This window comes from Leuciscus leuciscus (genome assembly GCF_965113295.1).
Source record: "Leuciscus leuciscus genome assembly, chromosome: 18".
Classification (NCBI taxonomy): Eukaryota; Metazoa; Chordata; class Actinopteri; order Cypriniformes; family Leuciscidae; genus Leuciscus; species Leuciscus leuciscus.
Window position 1 is genome coordinate 3,536,163 of NC_138742.1, and position 21,474 is coordinate 3,557,636.

General features: G+C 44.4%; 1 protein-coding gene and 1 long non-coding RNA gene across 3 annotated transcripts in view; both read left to right on the plus strand.

Annotated features, from left to right (window-relative positions):
* LOC309481012 overlaps positions 1-14,542 on the plus strand; it is a 45,427-nt gene extending 30,885 nt beyond the window's left edge. For both annotated transcript variants that reach the window (XR_014199834.1, XR_014199835.1), the window contains one exon: positions 13,214-14,542. This is a non-coding gene — a long non-coding RNA (uncharacterized lncRNA). The remainder of the gene's footprint in view (positions 1-13,213) is intronic.
* LOC309480987 (uncharacterized protein) lies at positions 50-8,260 on the plus strand. The gene is made up of 6 exons (XM_082145767.1): positions 50-232; positions 1,047-1,117; positions 1,501-1,590; positions 3,936-4,169; positions 4,298-4,444; positions 8,234-8,260. Exons 2-6 carry the CDS (start codon positions 1,049-1,051, stop codon positions 8,237-8,239), a joined length of 546 nt encoding a protein of 181 aa, XP_082001893.1. The 5' UTR covers positions 50-232; positions 1,047-1,048; the 3' UTR covers positions 8,240-8,260.
* Positions 14,543-21,474: the final 6,932 nt, after the last annotated feature.

The following is a 21,474-nucleotide window of genomic DNA, read 5'->3' on the forward strand; positions in this document are numbered from 1 at the left end:
AGTATTATTTGATGTTTGCATGTGTGAACTAGTATTTACTTGTATTTTATAAGTTGTTTTTTATTACATTAAGGTGTTTTAATGAGTGTGTATTACAGGGAATTAAGCTGCATTTTCTAAATTCTGATTGGCAGTTGAGAGTTTTAGAGTTACCATGACGACTGCATCCTCAGACAACACAGAGCAGCGCTTCAATAACACTCGTTTCTCTCACGCTCATTTAAAGCTAAAGGTTAGTAAAAATCATCACATTTCAGAGGAAAAAACTGTTACTCAAATGCTTTAACGTCTAACTATTGCATTTCAAGTAAATGTTCATTTTATTAATCATTTTAGTATAGTTATGTCATAGAGAAGTCTGATAGTGTATCATTTAACTTACCTGAGATCAGTCTGCTGTGTGAAAGAGTCTGAAACATTTATTTAAATGTATATTTATGTATGATAACACTTTAGTTACACTTTAGTCCAATTCTCACTGTTAACTAGGTGCTTATTAGCATGTATATTACTAGGATATTGGCTGTTATATTAGGACTTATAAAGCACATAATAATGCCTTTATTATGCAAGACCATATTCTACATCCCATAATCCTACCTAATACCTTACTAACTATTAATAAGCAGTTATTAGGAGTTTGTTGAGGTGAAAGTCGTAGTTAATAGTTAGTTAAAAGTGAGAAGTCTTGTAAACTGGTCTAACTTGTGCATTTCCCCTTCAAAAACCTGAAATTTAAATAAATCCTTGTCCATAAAGCCATCAAAACAAGATCATTTTATGTTTGGAGTTGAAATAATACAACGCCACACATAACCGGAGCTGAATTGGAAAGAGAGTTCACACAGTCCCAAACACTTTTCCTTTACTATTGCTGTATGAGCCATGGATCTCAGATACAGTGAGATATGTGTGATTTATGTCACTTGGAGAAGAAATATTTTCTCAGCTACTTTTGAAGGGCTGTCAGTGGAGAAATACATAATATTCTTTGAGTATTAGTATTATCAAAACTGCTCTCTTACTTCTCTTCATTGTTTTGTCAGTCATGGCGTCCTCCGCTGATCACAGGACTCACAACACTGTTCCTATAGAGGAGGAGAGTCGAGAGAAGAAGGTAAAGAGATGCAAACTAAACTCCTTCAACACAGTTTGAAATGCAGTTTTCCTATGTTGATGTTGGTGCAGGTCATTTTGAAGGGCTCGTAACTTTTATTTCAGCCAGTTTGAAAGAACAAGCGGTGTAAGATGAGTCTTGAAATTGTGTTTTGCAGAAAATAAAGATATACATCTTAAATTTGTATATGCCAAAAGTTAATTTTGTCAACTTTCAAGAGTACACAGCTTAGAGACATGAACTAAAAGCCACCAAACAAAATTTTGAAGTCATTAAATGGTTTTCAAAATAATTATTCAAATGACTAATATGGAATTAATATGGAATTAATATGAAATTAATATGGAATCTATACCTGTGTGTTTCTCTGTGTGTCTCATCAGCTGGATCAGACACAGACAGACGTTTATCAGATGATCCTGGACAGAATGAAGAAGATTCAAGAGATCCAGAACTCAGTAGAGCTGAGAAAAGTGAGTGGAAGTAAAAATGCTTAATTAATATTGCATTATAACTAGGGCTGGGAATCGATTAAAAAAAACTTAACTAATTAATTGCACAATTTGCTGTAATTAATTGCAATTAATTGCATTTTCCCCAAGCTTGTAATCATCAATATTTAAACTTAGAATAACCTAATTAAATTAAACAACACAGGGAAAAAAAAGGAACAGAAAATAGCCCTATATTAAAATAATATTAAACATCAATATATCAATGTATTATTCTTTTTCGATAATCAATTTAGCATTTTTATTTTATTTAATTTTTTTACTAATTATCAAAATAAAATATAGTTCTACAGGGCTCTACGCTAACTTTTTTCCCAAGGAGTACATGTGGTCCTAAATGAAAAAAATTTAGGAGCACACAGAGAAATATAGGAGCACAGTGAAAAAAGTTGATTATTCATTTGGATTAGTTTTATGATCTTTTTATGAACTTTTTTCGAAAGCATCAAAGTGGTAGTTGTGTAGGCTGTCAATGGAGGGAAAGAAATCTCTCAATTTCATCAAAAAGTTCTTCATTTGTCTTCCAAAAATGAGTGAAAGTCTTGCGGGTTTGGAACGACATGATGGAGAGTAATAAATGACAGATTTTTCTATTTTGGGTGAACTACCTGTTTAATAATTATGCAATTATTATTTTTAGGCTACTTCAAAATATGTAAAAAGAATGAACACCTCAATAAAGTATAAAGTGCTAAAAACAAAACAAATGCCCGCTTGCTTTTTTCCTTTCCAGTACTTGCAGTAGACTACATTAAGTTGTCCTCAAAAATTAGTTTTTGTCATCTTCCTGTCCTCAGTGTCGACTGTTTTGGTCGTAACTTCAGTTTCTGCTCTTGGTCTTTTGGTGGGACCTAAACGTTGCTAATAAAATGTTGATACTCATTTGCAAGTATTGATAGTGTGCGTGAGTTCCTCATTTTGTTTTTTTGCACTTGGTCTTTTGAGATAATGACTATAGGCTTCATACTGTGTTGCGTATCTAGCTCACTAAGTGTTTACTTGACTTTTTTTTTTTTTATGGTGTAGGGGCCTGTTTACACCTGGTCACTTGCGTTTTTACTGATCAAAACGATTCCATTTACACCTAACGTTAGTCACATAAGTGTGTTTTCGCAAAACTGATATAAATCGGATCTTCTATTCCCGCGCTATATGCAGGTTTAATGTAGGCCTATGCAGAGTTCACGTCACCAAAAGCAACAGATATGACCTGCATTTTATTGATCAAAAGCTCATTTCAAAATCAGCGATAGGAGAGAGCGACAGCAGCACTGTAGCCTAATATCATTTCGTTTCTTTACTATTAATGAATATGATTGTGTGTTGAGCGTCTACAACTTACTTTCACTTTCATTTGAGGCAGTTTGCGCGTTGGCTTGATGAATAGTTCGCTCATCTGTCGTGATGCGTGTTACAGTAGCGTCATCATATCTGGCTATAACACGCTCTCACACGTTTATTTTTAGCACCGGTGGGGAGAGTCACTTGACTCTCTCACTTAAAATCCAGCAGTTCCCGCACATTCTCACACTATTTCAGTGATTGGCTCATTGGTTGCGAATCATCGCTCTCATTTGAATAAAGTTAAGCGCGTCATCATGTTATGTTCAAATCGCGCAGTTGTGACCCCGTCCTCTTGCTTGCTTTCCATGTGAAATCAATGGTATGCGTCGCTTCATCGCGCTGTTGTTCAGTGTACTGAGAACAGCCCGTCACTCGCGCACTGTGCTGGTAAATTATTTGTCAAGTTCGCACATAACTATTTTTAGGCGCAAATGCGAGTGAATTACTCGCACTGTAGAGCCCTGCGGTAATATAGTGCCCTACTCTGCCCCTCCTCATGATGTATTTGCAGCTGTTTCTATAGAAAAATGCTGTCACTCGCACGAGTGCGCCCAAATATTTTTTCACGTTCGCACGCCGAAATATTTACTTGCATGTGTGAGTGAAATGGGCGCACTGTAGAGCCCTGTTCTACAAAGCTATTATTACCAGAGCATGTGATCAGAGCAGGTAATTTTACCATTGTTGCCCAGCATGACTATACCAGCTCAGTAGGGCTATTGCAAACAGAAGTCTACTACTATACTGAGAAATTTCACATTATTTGAGCGGACTTTGCTTTTCCAGTGCGTGATCGGTACATGATTGGAGCGCAAACACAGAGCAGAACATTGAGCAAAGAGCGCAGCAGCGCGTCGACACACACACACACACACACACACACGGAATGGAGAGCGCGGCGCGGAAAAGAGCTGTTTTATTTATATTATATATTGTATTTAATCTGCTCATTTATTTTATAGAGAAACACAGATATAGAGAGATCCGCCAGTGTTGAGATCTTCACTGATCTGATCCGCTCCACTGAGAGATGTCAGTCTGAGCAGCTGAAGATGATGGAGGAACAGCAGAAAGCAGCAGAGAAACAGGCTGAAGATCTCATTAAAGAGCTGCATCAGGAAATCACTGAGCTGAAGAGGAGAAACACTGAGCTGGAGCAGCTCTCACACACTGACAATCATCTCCATCTCATACAGGTCTGTCAACATCTGTCATTATGTACAATATTACAGGACCGGTCTTTCGAAATTAAACAGAACGAAACAGTAATAATGTCAAATTTGAAAAAATAACAATAATAAAATAATTGTCTCTCCTGCTGTAGATGTGCTCATCCCTGGACAGTCGTCCACACACCAAGAACTGGACTGAGATCAGGATTGACTCTGATGTGAATGTGAACTCTCTGTATAGAGCCCTGACTCATCTGAAGATAACTCAAGAGGCACTGAATGAAAACTCAATCAAACTGGTATGTGAATTTTAAATGCAGTCACGATAAAGTTCAGAGTGAGGAAGGAAGAAGGCTGAGCCGGCTTACTGAGGCTCGTGCTTTTTATTATTTCCACAAATGAAACTAAACCAAAACTTGTGCTCTCTGCGCTCTCAACAAACTTGTGAACAAAGTGACAGCAGTTTCTCAAGCAGTATCACAGGTTCAAACAGCACGAGTCCTCTGTCCAGGTTCTCTCATTACTTCCCGTTTCCCTTTGGCTCTTATCCGGTCTCTCCACGTCAATTACTGCAACAAGACACAGGTGTTTGTCATTTTGCACTTGACCTACTTACTGCTCATCTCCCGACTCTCTCTCCCGCTGCAGACCTTGCTGAACCACGCGCCCCTCGCCACATACCCCCACTGCCCAACTCAGGCCCCACATTCCTGGATAGGAATCTGTACCCCCGGCCTGTGGACCACCCTAAATTTAAAGGGCTGTAATGCCAGACACCAACGTGTGATCCATGCGTTGGTATCCTTCATGTGGTGGAGCCACTGCAAGGGTGCATGGTCCAAACAGAGGGAGAATTCCATCCCAGGAGATAATAGCGGAGGGCCATCTATGGGCCATCTAATTGCTAAACACTCTTTTTCGATGGAGTTGTACTTCATCTCTCTCTCTTTGAGAGCTTGTTACTGATGTACAGCACCGGCCTCTCCCTCTATCTCCTGTGACAGGACTGCTCTAAGCCCTCTGTCCGACGAGTCAGTCAGGAGGAGAAAAATCAGGAGAATGTAATAGTGGCCTGCCACACAGAGCAGCCTTTACTTGGTTGAAAGCCTGCTGACACTGATCCGTCCACTGGAGCAGATCTGGTGCTTCCTTTTAGTCAAGTCAGTCAGCGGCTGGTGAGGTATGAATAATTAGGCACAAACCTTCTGCAATATCCCACCAGCCCCAGGAACTGCCTCACCTCCTGTTTGGTCTTGGGTCTCGGGCAGGTTGCAACTGCTGCAGTCTTACTAATTTGGGGACACACCTGTCCATGACCCAAGTGGAAGCCCAGATACCTGACCTCCACACAGCTAACCACACACTTCTTCTGGTGGACCATCAGGCCGGACACCCTTATGCTCTCAGGACAGCACGCAGATGCTCCATATGACCAATTACTGTAGGATTCTTCTATTACTCCCATGTCTAGAATCGCCTCTAATTCAGTCTGAACCACCTTTTTTTGTGTTCAGGTAGACAAGACTTTTTTTGTGTTCATTATAGTTCATAATTGAGATTGGGGTTAGGGTGTTCCTCACCGTGAGACCTCAAAGGGTCCTTGACACTTGGCGAGTAATTTGGAACTAGATGTAGGGAGCAATACAAGTACTTTGTCTCCCGGTGAAAATTCACGCAGTCTGGTTCCCAGCCGACGCTGTTTGTCATGGGTCTGTAACAAATTCTCCATAGAGAGCTGCCCCAAAGTGTGGGGTTTTAATCTCAGGTCCAGCTTATACTGAATTTCGTTTCTGCTATCGGAAGGTCCGTCCTTCCAAGTTTCTCTCAGGACGTCCAGCAGGCTTGCAGGACCTTGCGCACCGTGAACAAGAGTGAACAACAATTTTTGGCATCTTCATGAACAAACTTTTGAATCATGGTTTTCAATGTGCAGTTAAATCGTTCCTCCAGACCGTCTGTTTGTTTGTGGGCGGAAAAACACTGGTGTGAATTGATGTAATGCCCAACTAAACACATATAGTTTGCGTAATGTCCGTGACATGAATGCCGTGCCCTAATCAGTGAGAATCTCTTTTGGGATTCCCACTTGGAAGATAAAAAAAAACAGTGCGTCCACTGCGCTTTTTGCAGAAATGCTGCGGAGTGTAACTGTCTCTGTGTGTCGTGTTATTGTGTTGTCCATACCAATTCTCTTGAAGGGGACCTGCATTAGAGGAAGAGACGCAAAGGCGCTTTTAGAGAGGCACCACTTGCGCACATTCTCGTGAAAAATCGGGTCGTGAGATGATTTAGTGTCGTTGACTGCCCTAAATGTCCTGCCATAGGATTTCAGTAAGCCAACTGGAAAAACATTTCTCAACGGTATTCGGATACTTAAAATTGGGAAGTGTCTTGCTTTGTCTGAGCCTCTTGGGTCACTCGATACAACCTATCTTTTAAAATAGCGAAATATGGATAGGAGAGCGGCCGAGCTGGTTGGAGAAGCTGACCATCGATTGAACAGACCTGTTCAAAAGCATTTTTAATCTCTCATCCTGAGACTGCTCCAGGGGAAAATCATCGCACTCTATGAGGATTAGCCTCTCAATAGTGCTCTGTTCCCCTGACTCAGATCCCGTCTGTCCCGCAGCTTCTCCCAACTGAGCGACCGCCCTCCTTTCCCACTCTCTGTTCTCATCTGCACACAAATACCCCAATAAATGACTAAAAGCTGGCCAGTTCGTTCCAAAAATCAGCGAATGTCTGAGGCGCGGGTTAACTGCGACCTCTACAGTATTCTTTTGTCCCTGAAATTGAACAACAGCAGACATTATTGGATATTTCACCACATCCCTGTGCACACACCGCACCTGAACCATGCAGCTCTTATCCAATGCCTCGGACTGAATCAGGCTTTAATGGATCGAGGTTAGGTTACATCCTGATTCCACCATAGACTGATAAGTATCTCTCTTAATACTCACGGGTATTTGTAACAACCCAGCTTGATCTGGGGCAGCCTGCGGTGCGTCCAGGACTTGAATCAGGGTTCCTACCTCCATTACTGGACACCTGTCAATACAATGTCCTGGGTCCCCTTAACACCAACAGGATGGGCTAGACCTCCCTGCCGCCGTAGTGGCAGAAAGTGGGTCAAGGAATTGATGTGGAGAGAGAGGAGGAATGGAGGCTGACGCTTTGCCAGCACTGGCCACCCCTGCCCCCCTGGGTGGTATATTCTGGCCAGCTGGAGGTTCATGAGCCTGACCACCCAGCCCTTTGGGATCTAGGGAAAGGGACAAGTCTAGAGGAAGGGAGAGAGGGAGAAATCATAGGGGAGGTGTGTGTGTGTGTGAGAGAGAGAGAGAGAGAGAGAAAGAGATAGAGAGAGAGAGAGAGAGATGTGACCAACCCCGGGGCATGCCACCATCTGGTCCTCCTCAGTCCAGTCTCTCTCATTTACTTCCCGTGTCCCAGTGGCTCTTATCTGGTCTCTCCATGCCAATTACAGCAACAAGACACAGGAGTTTGTCATTCTGCAATTGAACAGGTTACCACTACTCTCCCGACTCTCTCTCCCGCTGCAGACCTCGCTGAACAACGCCCCCTTCGCCACAACAGTGTATAGATTTTTTTTTTTGTCAGTAACTAAGAAAATATTATTTTCAAGGAATATTCTGGGTTAAATCTATATCATGCTGGTGATCAGCAGAAACTATATGTAGTCTCAGTTTGTAAAGGATCACACTGTTTCAAAAATATAATCATTAAACAACTAACCCTGTCATATATAAACTTTAACTCATAACCATTTAAAGCAGTTTTGCTTGAAATACTAGAACAGAATGTGTATCTATCTGTATACAAACTATAATGACACATTTTACTGAATTGTTAATAATAGAGCTTTGATCAAAAATACAAGCTTCAAATTTCTTCACTTAAATCCTTGTTATGTTTTTCTGTAATGCATTCTGCATTTCGTTTTACAAACGAAGGGGAGAGCAACATTTACATGCCACTGATGCTGCCAGTAGAGAGAAACTCACTGTTAACCTGAAACTATTGCTGTAAATAATTCATCATTATATTGTCATCTGTGTCCACAGGGTTGAAGTTTGTGCAGAAGTTTGCAGGTACAGTGTGATTGATGCAATTTTCTTCAATACACTCACAATACTTTGTTAATCTATACTGTACATCTGAAATGTCTGATCTCTCTCAGTGGATGTGACTCTGGATCCTGATACAGCAGATCCATATCTCATCCTGTCTGATGATGGAAAACAAGTCAGTGATGGAGACATTGAGCAGGACGTCCCAGAAAACCCAAAGAGATTTGATGAGAATTGTGTTCTGGCAAAACAGGGATTCAGTTCAGGGAGATTTTACTATGAGGTGCAGGTGAAGGGAAAGACTGAGTGGGGTTTAGGAGTGATCAGAGAAGCCATTGACAGGAAGGGGGAGATTTACAGTTTCCCGAGTCCTGAGAATGGATACTGGATTCTGGGTCTGATTAATGAGAATCAAAATGTAGTTATTGTGAATCCAATGGTTATGTTCCCTCTGAGAGTGAAACCTGAGAAGGTTGGTGTGTTTGTGGATTATGAGGAGGGTCTGGTCTCTTTTTATGACGTGGAGTCCAGATCTCATATCTACTCTTTCACTGGTCAGACTTTCACGGAGAAACTCTATCCATATTTCAGCCCAGGCGATAATGATGAAGGTGAAAACTCAAACCCACTGATCATCACTCCTGTCAGATAAAATGAAGAAAATAAAACATGAAATCTGAAAAGATTAACTATGGATGTGCTGTTTAAAAAATAAAAGTATATTTTACTTACAATTATAAAGAAAATGTAAATGTTATAGACAAAATGTGTACAAGAGCAAACTAAAACAAGAACTATAATAAACATTTGTACATTATAATGTACATTACAACTATAATGTACATTTGAATGGCCGATTTGTTATGAGTCTATATTTCTAGTCAAGACAATGACTTCCTTGCTTTTCTCATTAGTCATTATTACTTTGCTTTTTTTATCTACTATAAAATTTTATATGATTAAATATATGTTGAATTTCTACATAATATGCTAAATTTCCAGAGTGTTTCTCCATGTTATTTTGTAAGGAAATCTCTGGAGTCATTTTCTCTCTCTCCTCTCCAGCTTTGGTTTATATTTTAATGACTGCATCATCTGAAAGTGTTCAATTCTATAACTGATATGTCTTGTAAACCAAAAAACGTTCTAATTGTTATGCAAATACACATTGGAGAACAATGAATATCTGCTCACATAAACATTACAACAGACAGACAGGATATAATTTAAACATGGAGGATCTTTATTGTTGAATTACATCAGTTGTGAATGAAAATACTGAATTATTATTCAATGTAGATGATCCTTAAATCTAGTACATATTCGTCAAGAGAAGCGAGAGCATTAGAAGGCTTCACAATGACAGTGTTTTTGACTTTGGTTTGAGCACAATATCAGTGAATCCGTGGACCTGAGTGAGCTGACGGCAGTCCATCGATGCCAGGAGCTTCTGAGAGCCGGAGACGGTGGGAACAAACTTCTCCATCAGTGTAACCGTCTTACTTAAATCCAGCTTTTTATTCTTTAAATATCATATGCAGTACATTAATGCTGTACAATTTATGTTTTGAAGCAAATCTAAAGTGCATGAACACGTCACAGCTGAAATTAAACTGCTGTTAAACACTTACGCGTTGTTGTGTTTGGAGCTCCGTCGAATTACTTCATAAACCGTGATTTTCTTCTTTACACTCTTTTACAAACGAACACTTTCATTTTTACAGCGTGTGAACATATCTGGAATACTATTCTATTTAAAAAACAATTGGATTGCTCTGATATCGCTACTTATATTCAACTTTCCGAACTTCCGCTACTGGCCTTAGCCCGCTAGCATTGCACGCGTGGCCGCGCCTATTGATCGTCTTTTTTACACCTGTATCACTTAAAGCTATAATTCGCCCTTATAGCACATCTGCTATAATGGCGAATATATCGGATGTGTGTCTAACGTTACCTTTGAGTGCAGGTGAGGACACGTTCGAGCTGCATTCTGTGCAGCTAGAGTTGGACTCGGTGGAAAAGCAGATCCGCGACCTACTAGAGAGACAAGCCGAGCTGCGAGATCGGCGATCAGCGCTTGAAACATCACGCGCCGATGCTCACAAGTCAGTGGTTAGTAACCTTTTGACTCCGACCTCGTCTACTCCGTGTTTTTCTCTGCACAGGACGTGAGCAACCAGGACGCGATCATCCCTGGTTTCATTCACTCCGGCACCGACACAACACCACGGACCCTGGGTGATTCCACAGCGGAAGACGCGAGCCAGGACCAGAGCAAGGACCTCTCCGCCCCTCCCGGTTTTCGAGATCTCCACCCGGAACCGCTTCTCCCCTCTTCGCGAGACGGGACGCGACGCTGTGATCATCGGCACTTCCATCGTCCGGCATGTACACGCTACCTTAGGTAAAGGTAAGGTGCGCACTCACTGCTTTCCTGGTGCTCGTGTTCTCGATGTGGCTGCGCAGGTCCCCGAGATCCTGAATGGTGACGAGCGCATCGGAGCTGTCGTGCTACACGCGGGAACTAACGACATCAGGCTGCGGCAGACAGAGGTTCTGAAGAAGGACTACAGGAGCCTGATCGAGACGGTACGCAGCACATCGCCTGAAACAACGATCATCGTGTCTGGACCGCTTCCCACGTACCGACTAGGACATGAAAGGTTCAGTAGATTATTTGCTCTAAATGAATGGTTAATGTCATGGTGTAACGAACAGAGACTGCTCTTTGTAAATAATTGGAATCTGTTCTGGGAGCGACCTAGGCTCTTCCGTGCTGATGGACTTCACCCCAGCAGAATCGGAGCGGCTCTTCTGTCGGACAACATCTCCAAGGCGTTGCACACCATATGACTAGTAAGTCAAAGTCCAAATCACACTCTTTGCTGTCCAAACTTAATTGATATAAGTACCAATGTAGAACATTTTATTGAAACTGTGTCTATTCCTCGTTTAGTGAGGTCAAACATTAAATCTACTGTAGGATCTAGGAAAAATCTAATTGTAATTAAACCAGAAAATCTCAATATTAGTGAACAAAAACAATTTATAAAGCTGGGTCTTCCAAACATTAGATCGCTCACACCTAAGGCAGTTATTGTAAATGAAATGGTCACAGATAATAGTTTCGATGTACTTTGCCTTACTGAAACCTGGCTTAAACCAAATGATTATTTCGGTATTAATGAGTCTACTCCTCCTGGATACTGTTATAAACATGAGCCCCGTCTGATTGGTCGTGGTGGCGGTGTTGCAACCATCTATAAAGACATTCTTAATGTTACTCAAAAAACAGGTCACAGGTTTAATTCGTTTGAAGTACTTGTACTGAATGTTACACTCTTAGATGTAAGAAATAAATCCCTATTATCTCTAGCCTTGGCTACCGTATATAGACCGCCAGGGCCTTACGCTGATTTCCTAAAAGAGTTTGCAGATTTTCTATCAGACCTATTAGTCAATGTCGATAAAGCATTAATTGTTGGAGATTTTAACATACACGTAGACAATCCAAATGATGCGTTAGGGGCTGCGTTTACAGATTTATTAAACTCCTTTGGGGTCAAGCAAAACGTCACCGGACCAACACATCGTCTTAATCATACACTCGATTTAATTATATCACATGGAACCAATCCAAGCGATATAGATATTATACCACAAAGTGATGATGTCACTGATCATTACATGGTAACTTGCATAATACGTACTGCTGAAATTTGTCATGTTGCGCCACGTTATCGACCAGGCAGAACAATCCTCCCATCCACCATAGATAGATTCTCAAATAGCTTACCTGATCTATCTCAGCTGCTCAGTGAACCCAAACAAACGGATGAACTAGAGGAAATGACTAGCACTATGAGCACCATTTTCTCTAGTACATTAGACATCGTTGCACCAATTAGATTAAAAAAGGTTAGAGAGAAAACTAAAGCGCCATGGTATAACAGTGCTACGCATGTTATCAAGAGAGAAACTCGTAATTTAGAGCGTAAATGGAAACAAACTAATTTAGAGGTCTTTAGAATTGCGTGGAAAGACAGTATGTCACGTTATAAAAAGGCCCTAAAAGCGGCCAGGGCTGAGCATCTCCACAAACTAATAGAAAATAACCAAAGTAATCCAAGGTTTTTATTTAACACCGTGGCTAGACTAACAAATAAACAGACGTCACCAGAACAAAATATACCGTTACAGTTCAGTAGTAATGATTTCATGAACTTCTTCACTGAGAAAATAGAAAGCATCAGAAACACAATTGTAAATGTACAATCTTTAATGGTGTCTTATGATTCAGCCTCAATTATCGCCCCTCAAGAACAATTACAGTGCTTTACAACTATAGGACAGGAAGAGCTAAATAAACTTATCATTGCATCTAAACCAACAACATGTTTATTAGACCCAATACCCACTAAACTACTGAAAGAAGTGTTATCTGTAGTGGAAGAGCCTCTTCTCAATATTATTAACTCGTCTTTATCTTTAGGTCATGTTCCAAGAACATTTAAACTGGCAGTTATAAAACCTCTCATTAAGAAACCACAATTAGATCATAATAATCTAGCAAATTATAGACCCATTTCAAATCTTCCATTTATGTCTAAAATATTAGAAAAAGTGGTGTCCGCTCAACTGGGCTCTTTCTTGCAAGAAAATGATATCTATGAAATATTTCAGTCAGGATTCAGACCGCATCATAGCACTGAAACTGCGCTCGTTAAAATTACAAATGATTTACTTTTAGCTTCTGACCAAGGCTGTATCTCAATACTAGTTTTACTTGATCTTAGTGCTGCGTTCGATACTATAGATCACAAAATACTCTTAGATCGACTACAAAACTACACTGGTGTTCATGGACAGGCATTAAGCTGGTTTAGATCGTACTTATCAGACCGCTACCATTTTGTCTGTTTAAATGGGGAAAAATCGAAGATAACGTCAGTAAACTATGGAGTGCCGCAGGGATCTGTGTTAGGCCCTCTGCTATTCTCAATATACATGCTGCCGCTTGGTAATATTATAAGAAAACATGGAATTAATTTCCACTGTTATGCTGATGACACTCAATTATATATTTCATCACGACCGGATGAAAACAATAAATTATCTAAATTGACAGAGTGTGTTAAAGATATAAAATACTGGATGACGTGTAATTTTCTGCTATTAAACTCAAATAAAACGGAGGTATTACTTATGGGTCCAAAAAACTGCCCACAAAACCTCTTACAATGCAACTTCAATTTAGAAGGATGTCCTGTTCCTTTATCCACTACAGTAAAAGACCTGGGGGTTATACTAGATCGCAACTTGTCTTTCGAAAATCATATTTCATATGTTACAAGAACAGCCTTTTTCCACCTTAGAAACATTACTAAGCTACGTAATATGCTATCTGTCTCTGATGCTGAAAAGTTAGTTCATGCATTCATGACCTCGAGACTAGATTACTGTAATGCTTTATTAGCTGGTTGTCCTGCATCCTCAATAAACAAGCTACAGTTAGTCCAAAATGCAGCTGCTAGAGTTCTTACTAGGTCAAGAAAATATGATCATATAACACCAATTCTATCATCTCTACACTGGTTACCTATTAAGTTCCGTATCAATTACAAAGTATTACTAATGACCTATAAAGCCCTAAATGGTTTAGCTCCTGGGTATTTAACGGAACTTCTATCGCCCTACAATCCATCACGCTCTTTAAGATCACTAAATTCGAGGCTTCTGGTCATTCCTAGGATATCTAAGACCACTAAAGGAGGGAGGGCATTTTCACATTTAGCTCCTAAACTCTGGAATGGCCTTCCTGATATTGTTCGAGGCTCAGATTCGCTGTCCCAGTTTAAAACTAGATTAAAGACGCATCTCTTTAGCCAAGCATTCACATAATACTTACCTTTTATACTACAGTTGAATCAGATTGAATGCATTAATATTAGGAACAGCAGCTACGCTAATTATTTCCCATCTGCTTTTCTGTTGTTATCTCGGGACGCTAGTCCCGAGGTAAATAGAGTACGTCAGCTCCAGTTTGTATCCAGCCTCTCATGGAAACTTCAGATGCCCCAACACCCATGCAGAGACGACTCAAAGCCCGTGAGGAGACGACTCCACGCCCGTGAGGAGACGACTCGACGCCGGCGATATGTTATGCCCTAAATTAATGCATGATTAACTAACTGTATTTTTCTATGTACATTTTTTTTTGAAATGCACTTTCTGTAAAGCTGCTTTGAGACAATATGTATTGTGAAAAGCGCTATACAAATAAATTTGAATTGAATTGAATTGAATTGAACTTACCCATATGGGATCTTTCTGACGCTTTGCATTTCCAATCCCTCTATATGGAACAAAACGTTCCTCAACACTTGTGACAGCGGGTTCTGGAATGTGATCTTGACCGTCAACTCTTTACCCACCACAGCGTCCTCTAGAGGCTGAAACATACAAACACAATCAACAGATGGAGAGATTATTTTTGTGATGAACTGAATCCAGATACGACGTCTTTAGATGTTTCACCAGGTTGAGCAACAACACTAAATGCAATGGATTCCCACACGTGACGTAACTGAGTGTATCATGCAAGTTTGAATGTGCAAAATAGAGAATGAAATTCTGAATCTAAGATAAGATAATCTAAGATAGATTGAGTCTCTTCCTCACTTATAGTCTTTGAAATGTGTGAGGGAAACCGGAGCATCCAGAGAAAACCCACGCTGACACAAGGAGATGTTTCTTGTTTCTTGAGCACCAAATCATCATATTAGCAAGAGTTCTGAAGGATCTTGTGACACTGAAGACTGGATTATGTAAGGCTGGAAGGGATACTTCAGGATTTAGCATTAAGCTTTGTATTAGAAAAGCTGTAGTATTTTCGAATTACCGTGCTTTCCACCCTCATATCCCCCTGAGACGAGAGATTTATGTATTTTTTGTCTGGAAAAAGTCCTCTGATGACGCAAATTTTGGGGGATTTTTTGGCCAGAGGCGAGAGACTACAGCCAGTAGTAGGGGCTGTCCTGCATGTTTTCAACCCTCCCATAGAGGGTGGGATCTCACTCACAAAATGTACACATAATTTCAGCCATTTTTTTTTTTTTTTTGGAAGCTAAGCTAGCAGGCCCTTGTTCTGTGGAGAAAACTGAGTAGTAGGAGAAAACGTACTCGGTTACTAACGTAACCTCGGTTCTCTCTAGAAGAGGGAACGAGTACTGCGTAATATCTTACGCTAGGGGAAAATCTCTTTTCCGCGAGATATTGAAGCCAAAAATTATCCTTAATTTTGAAATAATGTAAAACGCGTTGCAGCAGCATGCAGACATAGGCGAGACGGCTCGCACGCCCATTGGTCTGCCCTGCGGCAACTGCAGCAGCCTATCGAGAGAGGCCCCTCGTGACATCAGATCCAATGGGGGCGATTCGCGCCCACTACGTCACATCCCACCGAAACAGGCGTGGCTTGGGCCTATAAATACAGCTCGACAGGCTGATAGAATCTGTTTTTTCATCGCCGAAGCGAACCAGAGCGTGTTGCAGGCACGGCAAAGATACGCAGTACTCGTTCCCTCTTCTAGAGAGAACCGAGGTTACGTTAGTAACCGAGTACGTTCTCTTACGAGAGGTCTCTCGTACTGCGTAATATCTTACGCTAAGGGAACACAGTGTAAAACGCTGTGCATGCTGAGATCCACCACCAAAGTCCCAAGGGCAGGTGCCCGGGGCTCATATAGTGCATAATCACCAGGGACTCACAGAGAGTCCGGGAAGAGGGGCTAGAATAGCATCATTCCCGTAATAAGTAGCATCCTATAAGGAGCTAATCATATAAACAGTGTTCCACACAGTCAGGGCAAAAACTCAGCCTGGACTGAAGAATATTATGGGCCTTACACCCTGCCCATAGAGTTATTTAATCGATCAGCGAGCGACGCTCAAGCAGTTTCAGTATTCTGGGCCGATAGCATCGGGGCAGACACTACTGATTTATTAGACCGAAAGCAGCTTAGCCTGCAAGGTGGGAACCTCTAGGTTATAAAACCTTATAAATGTAGATGGGGAGGCCCAGCCTGCCGCCATACAGATATCCTGCAAGGCAATCCCACTAGACCAGGCCCACGACGAGGCCATGCCTCTTCTGGAGTGCGCTCTGACACCCAACGGGCACTGCAGGCCCTTAGAAGTGTAAGCCAGCGCTATAGCGTCAACTATCCACCTGGATAGACTCTGTTTCGACGCAGGTAGTCCCTTAGAACGTCCGCTGAACGAAACAAAGAGCTGCTCTCTCTGTCTGAAGACAGTCGAGTGAGACACATAAGCCCTTAATGCCCTGACCGGGCAAAGGAAGCTCGCGTCCTTTTCCTCATTATAGACCGGCAGGGCTGACAGGGAAATGACCTGAGCCCTAAAAGGTGTGTTGAGGGATTTAGGAACGTACCCGTGCCTTGGTTTGAGTATGACTTTCGAGTCATTTGGCCCAAATTCCATACACGTCGAGCTCACTGAGAGCGCTTGCAAGTCCCCTATACGCTTTACCGAAGCGAGAGCCATAAGAAACACTGTCTTGAAAGACAAGTGTTTGATATCTATTGAATGGATTGGCTCGAATGGGGCACCTTTCATGGCTTCCAAAACCGTAGAAAGGTCCCACATGGGGACTGAGGGAGGTCTGGGAGGATTCAGCCTCTTAGCTCCTCTAAGGAAGCGGATGACCAGATCTTTCCTCCCAAGTGACTGGCCAAGCGTCGGTTTAGTAAACGCCGCTATGGCCGCCACGTAAACCTTGAGCGTGGATGGGGTTCTGCCCTTATCCAGTAGCTCTTGCAGGAAGGAGAGAACCTCCGTCACCCCGCAGTCCGGTGGCGATATGCCACGAGCTGTGCACCAGCTAGAAAACACAGACCATTTCGAGGAATAGAGCCGTCTAGTAGACGGGGCCCTAGCCTGCGTGATCGTGTTTAACACTCCCACCGGGAGGTTAGCGGGTACCCGTTGATGGCCCACGCATGTAGGGACCACAGCTCTGGGCGAGGATGCCAGATAGAGCCCTTGGCCTGAGAGAGGAGGTCCTTCCTCACTGGTATTGGCCATGGGGCAGTGCTTCTCAGCTGCATCAGAACTGGGAACCAAGCCTGGTTCTTCCAGAACGGAGCCACAAGTAGCACTGAGCATCCGTTTTCCCTGATTCACTCTAATACCTGAGGCAGGAGCGTGATGGGGGGAAAAGCATAGAGCGGGCAGTGGGGCCAGACGTGGGCCAGCGCATCCCTGCTCTTGGAGAAAAACTCTGGACAGTGAGCGTTTTCTTGAGACGCAAACAGGTCTATCTTCGCTCTGCCGAATGTCTTCCACAGCAGTTGGACTGTCTGTGGGTGTAGGGTCCATTCTCCTGCCGGAACGTTGTTTCTGGACAGTCTGTCTGGTCCCAAATTCAGGTGGCCAGGCACGTGCGCTGCTCTCAGCGAGTGCAGATTGTGCTGAGCCTAAACCAGGAGGCGCTCCGTCAGCCTGTGAAGGTTTCGGGACCTGATACCTCCTTGGCGATTTATATAGGCCACCACCGACATGTTGTCCGAGCGGACCAAGACGTGGTGTCCTTTTATCTGGGGACAAAAGCGCCTCAGCGCGTTGTCGACTGCCATCATTTCCAGGCAGTTTATGTGTAGAAGCTTTTCCCATTCTGACCACTGGCCGAAGAACGGTCTGCCCTCGAGCAGCGCTCCCCATCCCGAGGTGGGGCGTCCGTAGACACCACCTTCACACTTGAAGAAGTCCCCAGGCTTACACCTGACCGGTACCAATCGGTCGCTCTCCAAGATTTCAGAGCTGAGATGCATCTCTGATCGACCTTGAGGCGAAACAGACCGGAGGCCCACGCTCGAGGCGGTACTCGCTCTTTTAGCCAGAACTGCAGTGGGCGCATGCAAAGCAGACCCAACTGGAGTACTGATGATGCTGAGGCCATGAGACCCAGCATTTTCTGAAACCTTCTGAGAGGGACTATAGTGCCGCAGCGGAAGGATTTCATCATGCGCTGAATGTTCAGTCTGCGCTGTGGCGATAATTGTGCTGTCATAGACAGCGAGTCCAGTTCTGTGCCCAGAAAATATATTCTCTGACTGGGAGACAGTGAACTCTTTGCCCAATTGACTTTGAGACCTAGATTCTCGAGATGTTCGAGTAATATGGTCCTGTGTTTTATGAGCTCTGAGTGAGATCGAGCTAGAATCAGCCAATCGTCCAAGTAGTTCAAAACTCGCATGCCCCGAAGTTTCAGGGGTGCAAGTGCCACATCGTGAATGTACGGGGTGCTAGGGACAGGCCAAACGGCAGGACTGTGTATTGATATGCCTGGCCCTCGAAGGCGAATCTCAAAAATCGCCTGTGACGTGACCTTATTTGTATTTGGAAATACGCGTCCTTCAGATCTATTGACATAAACCAGTCCCCTTGGCGAATTTACGTGAGGATTTTCTTGGTTGTGAGCATTCTGAACCGGCGTTTTGAAAGCACTTTGTTCAGTTGTCTTAGATCTAGAATGGGTCTGAGACCCCCGTCTTTTTTCGGTACCAGAAAATATCTGCTGTATAGAACCCCTTCGCTCTGAGCTTGAGATAAAGGCTCTATGGCCCCTTTGCTCAACAGTTTCGCTATTTCGGCTCGAAGTAGATGTGCTACTTCCTTTTCTACCGTAGTTTCGATTCGCGCCACGTAACGGCAGGGACGTCGAGCGAACTGTAGCGAATAGCCTCTTTTTATAATGTTCAGCACCCATTCTGATACCCCGGGAAGCTTTGCCCATGCACTTGCATGAATAGCTAGGGGTTGAATGAAATCTGGGCTCTGGTCGCGACTTGGTGGCGACCGGAGAGCTTCGGTGTGCTGTAACACAGACGCCGTGCTTGCAGCGTTCGAGGCGGGGGGCGCGCTGAACGGAGAGCGAGCGGGGGGAACCCCGTAGGACTTGTCATGTCTGTGAGTGAATGTGGGCGCGGGACAGCGGGCACATTTACTACACTGAAAACACCGTCCGCTTGAGCTGACTGTATGTGCGTTGGTTTTGTTTTTACAGAAACCGTGGGACATGTAGTGTGCAGTGTTTGTGGGCACTGGGTCGTGGGCACATTCACTACATTTAATGCACAATCGACATGAGTCGATTTTATGTGTGCGAGCCCTGGAGTGTGGCGGGCTGTGCTTGTGTGTAGGAATGAACACTGGGCTGTGGGCATTTTTACTACAGTCATAACACCATCGGCCGTGGCCGGAATACCAGAAAATACACTCTTTATGGGATTTATCTGGGTCGCTGTAAAAATGGCGTTTGTGTGCAGGCAAACGGGCTGTGGTACCGGCTTGTTTACTGCAGAATACACTGGAACAGTCGCATTTTCTGGAACTGAACGAGCAAGAAGTTTTGGTGGAAGTCCGGCCGCAGCGGGACTTGAACACCGTCGTTTTCCTAGGCTGGCTAGGAAGACTTTGAGGCCTCAGGCTTTATCTCAATCTTAGGCTGGGGCCCACGCGGCGAGGGGCGGCGGCCAGCAGAGCGAGAGCGTGGTCTCGGGTCCCGGGCCTGTTGACGCTGCGAAGCGGCGGCGGGCGGAGGCTGCGGCTGGGAGCTTCGAGCAGACGGCTGTCTTGAGCGGCCTGCTGCGGAGCTGGAGCGCTTAGGCAAAAAGTGTTTCATGGCCTGTGACGTTTTCTGCAGCTCAGCGAATCTATCCGCGAAATCCTTGACGGAAGATCCAAAGAGGCCGGCAGAAGAGATGGGGGCATCGAGGAACGCGGAGTGCTCAGAGTCCGGCATCTCAGAGCGCGTCAGCCATAAGGGCCTCTCCGCCACGGTGAGAGAAGCCATTATCCGCCCTAAGGCCTGTGCAGCGGTCTTAGTGGCGCGAAGAGCCAGGTCCGTGGCGCTTCTCAAGTCCGGCACGCTGATAGCTTCCGGTCCTTCCTCATCCAGCTTACGGAGAAGGTCGGCCTGGAAGATCTGCAAAATGGCCATCGAGTGCAACGCAGATGCAGCCTGTCCAGCGGCGGTGTAAGCGCGGCTGTGCATGGCTGAAGTCGTGCGGCAAGCTTTAGAAGGTAGCGCCGTCTTAGCACGCCGTCCAGCAGAGGGCGGGCAAAGATGGGCCGCTACAGCTTCTTCCACAGGAGGAAGTGAAAGGTACCCTCTGTGTTTAGCACCGTCCACCACGGAGAATGCTGCTGATACAGAGGTACGCACTCTGGCTGAGAAGGGGGCGTTCCAGGACTTCGCGACTTCTCCGTGAAGCTCAGGAAAAACGCGGTCCCTTTGCAGGAAACATCCATCCAGCCGGTTGTGCGCAGGTTCCACGGGCACCGACCACTCAAGGCCGAGGCTCGCTACGGCCTGTGTGAGCAGACGCATCAGCTCCGCTTCAATGCTGGCCCTTTTCCCGGAAGGCTCGCGAGCAGAGGGGGCGAGATCCACAGAGCTCGACCAATCCTCACTGCCCGACGCCAGGATAGAGCAGCTGTCATCCTCCACAGACGCGGCTTCTTCGTCGTCATCCAAGACGGAAGCGGCGGCAGACGGCGGCCGCTGTCCAGCAGTGAGAGACTCAGGCGAAGCAGGTGGAGAATCTGGCGGGCGAACCGGCGAGCTTCCACAGGTTGGAGGAGGTTCCGGGACCTGCTGAGCACGGCGCTTTTTACGGCGCGGCACCGCAGTGGGCAGAGGTGCAGACTCTGTAAAAGATGCCAGGCGAGTCCTCAGAGTCACCATGGGCAATAACTCGCAATGAGGGCAGCCGCCGTCAGCGAGCGCGAGAGCTGCATGATCCTCACCCAGGCAGGAAACACAGATGACATGGCGGTCCCCGTCGCTGAGTGGGGCTCGGCACGAGCCACAGAAGGTGCGAGGCATCTTGATAAAGACGCTCTTTTAGAAAAGGAGTGTGCGTAGCAGCGGCGAACACACACTAGCAGAGAAAAGGATATTATACGCCGGATAGCGTAGCAGGAACGGCGACTGAAGGCGGCGAGTTGTTGGCCAGCGGCTTCAGATGCGAAGGTTCGTCCCGCAGAAGGCTTTTACAACGGCGCGGCTTCTACCTCTCTGGATCCAGCGATGCGAGAGCTTCGCTGAAGAGATGAAAAATCAGATTCTATCAGCCTGTCGAGCTGTATTTATAGGCCCAAGCCACGCCTGTTTCGGCGGGACGTGACGTAGTGGGTGCGAAGTGCCC

What these genes read in the sequence shown, in the direction of transcription:
- LOC309480987 (XM_082145767.1), top strand. Translation starts at nt 1,049, where the DNA reads ATGGCGTCCTCCGCTGATCACAGGACTCACAACACTGTTCCTATAGAG. An exon ending in ACTCAGTAGAGCTGAGAAAA is followed by an intron (nt 1,591 to 3,935) that starts GTGAGTGGAAGT and finishes TTTATTTTATAG; the next exon opens with AGAAACACAGATATAGAGAG. An exon ending in ATCATCTCCATCTCATACAG is followed by an intron (nt 4,170 to 4,297) that starts GTCTGTCAACAT and finishes CTCCTGCTGTAG; the next exon opens with ATGTGCTCATCCCTGGACAG.